Source organism: Pristiophorus japonicus, chromosome 26 (assembly GCF_044704955.1).
Source record: "Pristiophorus japonicus isolate sPriJap1 chromosome 26, sPriJap1.hap1, whole genome shotgun sequence".
Lineage (NCBI taxonomy): Eukaryota > Metazoa > Chordata > Chondrichthyes > Pristiophoridae > Pristiophorus > Pristiophorus japonicus.
In genome coordinates, this window is record NC_092002.1 from 7402161 (window position 1) to 7403525 (window position 1365).

Genomic DNA, 1365 nt, shown 5'->3' on the forward strand with positions numbered 1-1365 from the left:
AAGAAATGTAAAAGTCATCACATCTCAACAGTGAGCCTCCTGATCATAGGAGATAAAATTGAATGCTGTTATAAACTAAACAGACTATTTCCACTGAACCTACAGAATGCCAAGGGCTCGCCTGTGCTGCTGCTTATGGATGCTGAACAAAGGCAGAGGTGAAACGCTGGATGCAAGCCTGTTATGGTGGGGAGAGCAGGAAGTTGGGACCAAGAGGCAGTTCTGGGCAGTCCAAGAGATTGGCAAATCAAGCCAGAAGAATCAAGCGGTGGGATCAGGCCAACAGGCTAGGGCAGGGCAGGCCAAGTGAGGACAAGAGGAAAAAGAGGCCAAAAAAGGTCAAACTACTAAGAGGCAAATTTAGGACCAATATCAGGAAGCTCTTTGTCAGAGCGATCAACATGTGGCATGGTCATCGAGGAACTGTACGTGGGGGAAAACCCTGCAATCATTCAACAACTGGATCATGAGATGGTGGGCAGTAGGGAGGAATGCATGGTCTTCTGGATGGATGACCAAACTGTCTTCCCAAGAACGAGAGAGACAAGAATTAGAAGCAGGTCATTTGGCCCCTCGCGCCTGCTCCGCCATTCAACAAGATCATGGCTGACCTTCGACCTCAACTCCACTTGCCTGCCCGATTCCATTATCCCTCTATTCCCCCAGAGTCCAACAATTTATTGATCTCAGCCTTGAATATACAACAACTGAGCATCCATAGCCCTCAGGGGTAAAGAATTCCAAAGGTTCACAACCCTCCGAGTGAAGAAATTTCTCCTCATCTCAGTCCTAAATGGCAGATTCCTTATCCGGAGACTGTGAGCCCTAGTTCTAGACTCTCCAGCCAGACGGAAAAACATCCTCCCTGCATCTACCCTGTCAATCCCCTTCAGATTATTATATATGTTTCAATGAGATCACCTTTCATTCTTCTAAACTCCAGAGAGAGAGTAAAGGCCCATTTCGTCATTTGTAATTATCTTCTGATCTTGTGATTTAGTTGGTAATTTTTCGCCCGTCTATTGGTTCCTGATTGCTAGCTTTTTCGGTCTAATGATAGCAACAGGAGCTTTGAAGTACAACAAACACAAGAAGTTTGAAATAAGCCTGGGAAAAATTCCCCCGACAGCCACAACTACATATGAACGCAACTCAAAATGCTGATCCTCGAAGAAAAATGAACTGACACTCCAGATAACTGTGAGCTGCTTTCATTTTTATTACATTAGTTCCTGGGATGTGGGTGTCGCTGGCAAGCCCAGCATTTATTGCCCATCCCGAATTGCCCTCAAGGTGGTAGTGAGCCACCTTCTTGAACCGCTGCAGTCCCGTGTGGTGAAGGTGCTCCCACAACGCTGTGAGGGA

General features: G+C 46.4%; 1 protein-coding gene across 1 annotated transcript in view; it reads left to right on the plus strand.

Moving 5' to 3' along the window:
- LOC139239029 (myotonin-protein kinase-like) overlaps window positions 1-1164 on the plus strand; it is a 34266-nt gene extending 33102 nt beyond the window's left edge. The window contains exon 9 of the mRNA XM_070867532.1: window positions 1001-1164. Coding sequence (XP_070723633.1) covers window positions 1001-1164 — 164 coding nt within the window. The remainder of the gene's footprint in view (window positions 1-1000) is intronic.
- Window positions 1165-1365: the final 201 nt, after the last annotated feature.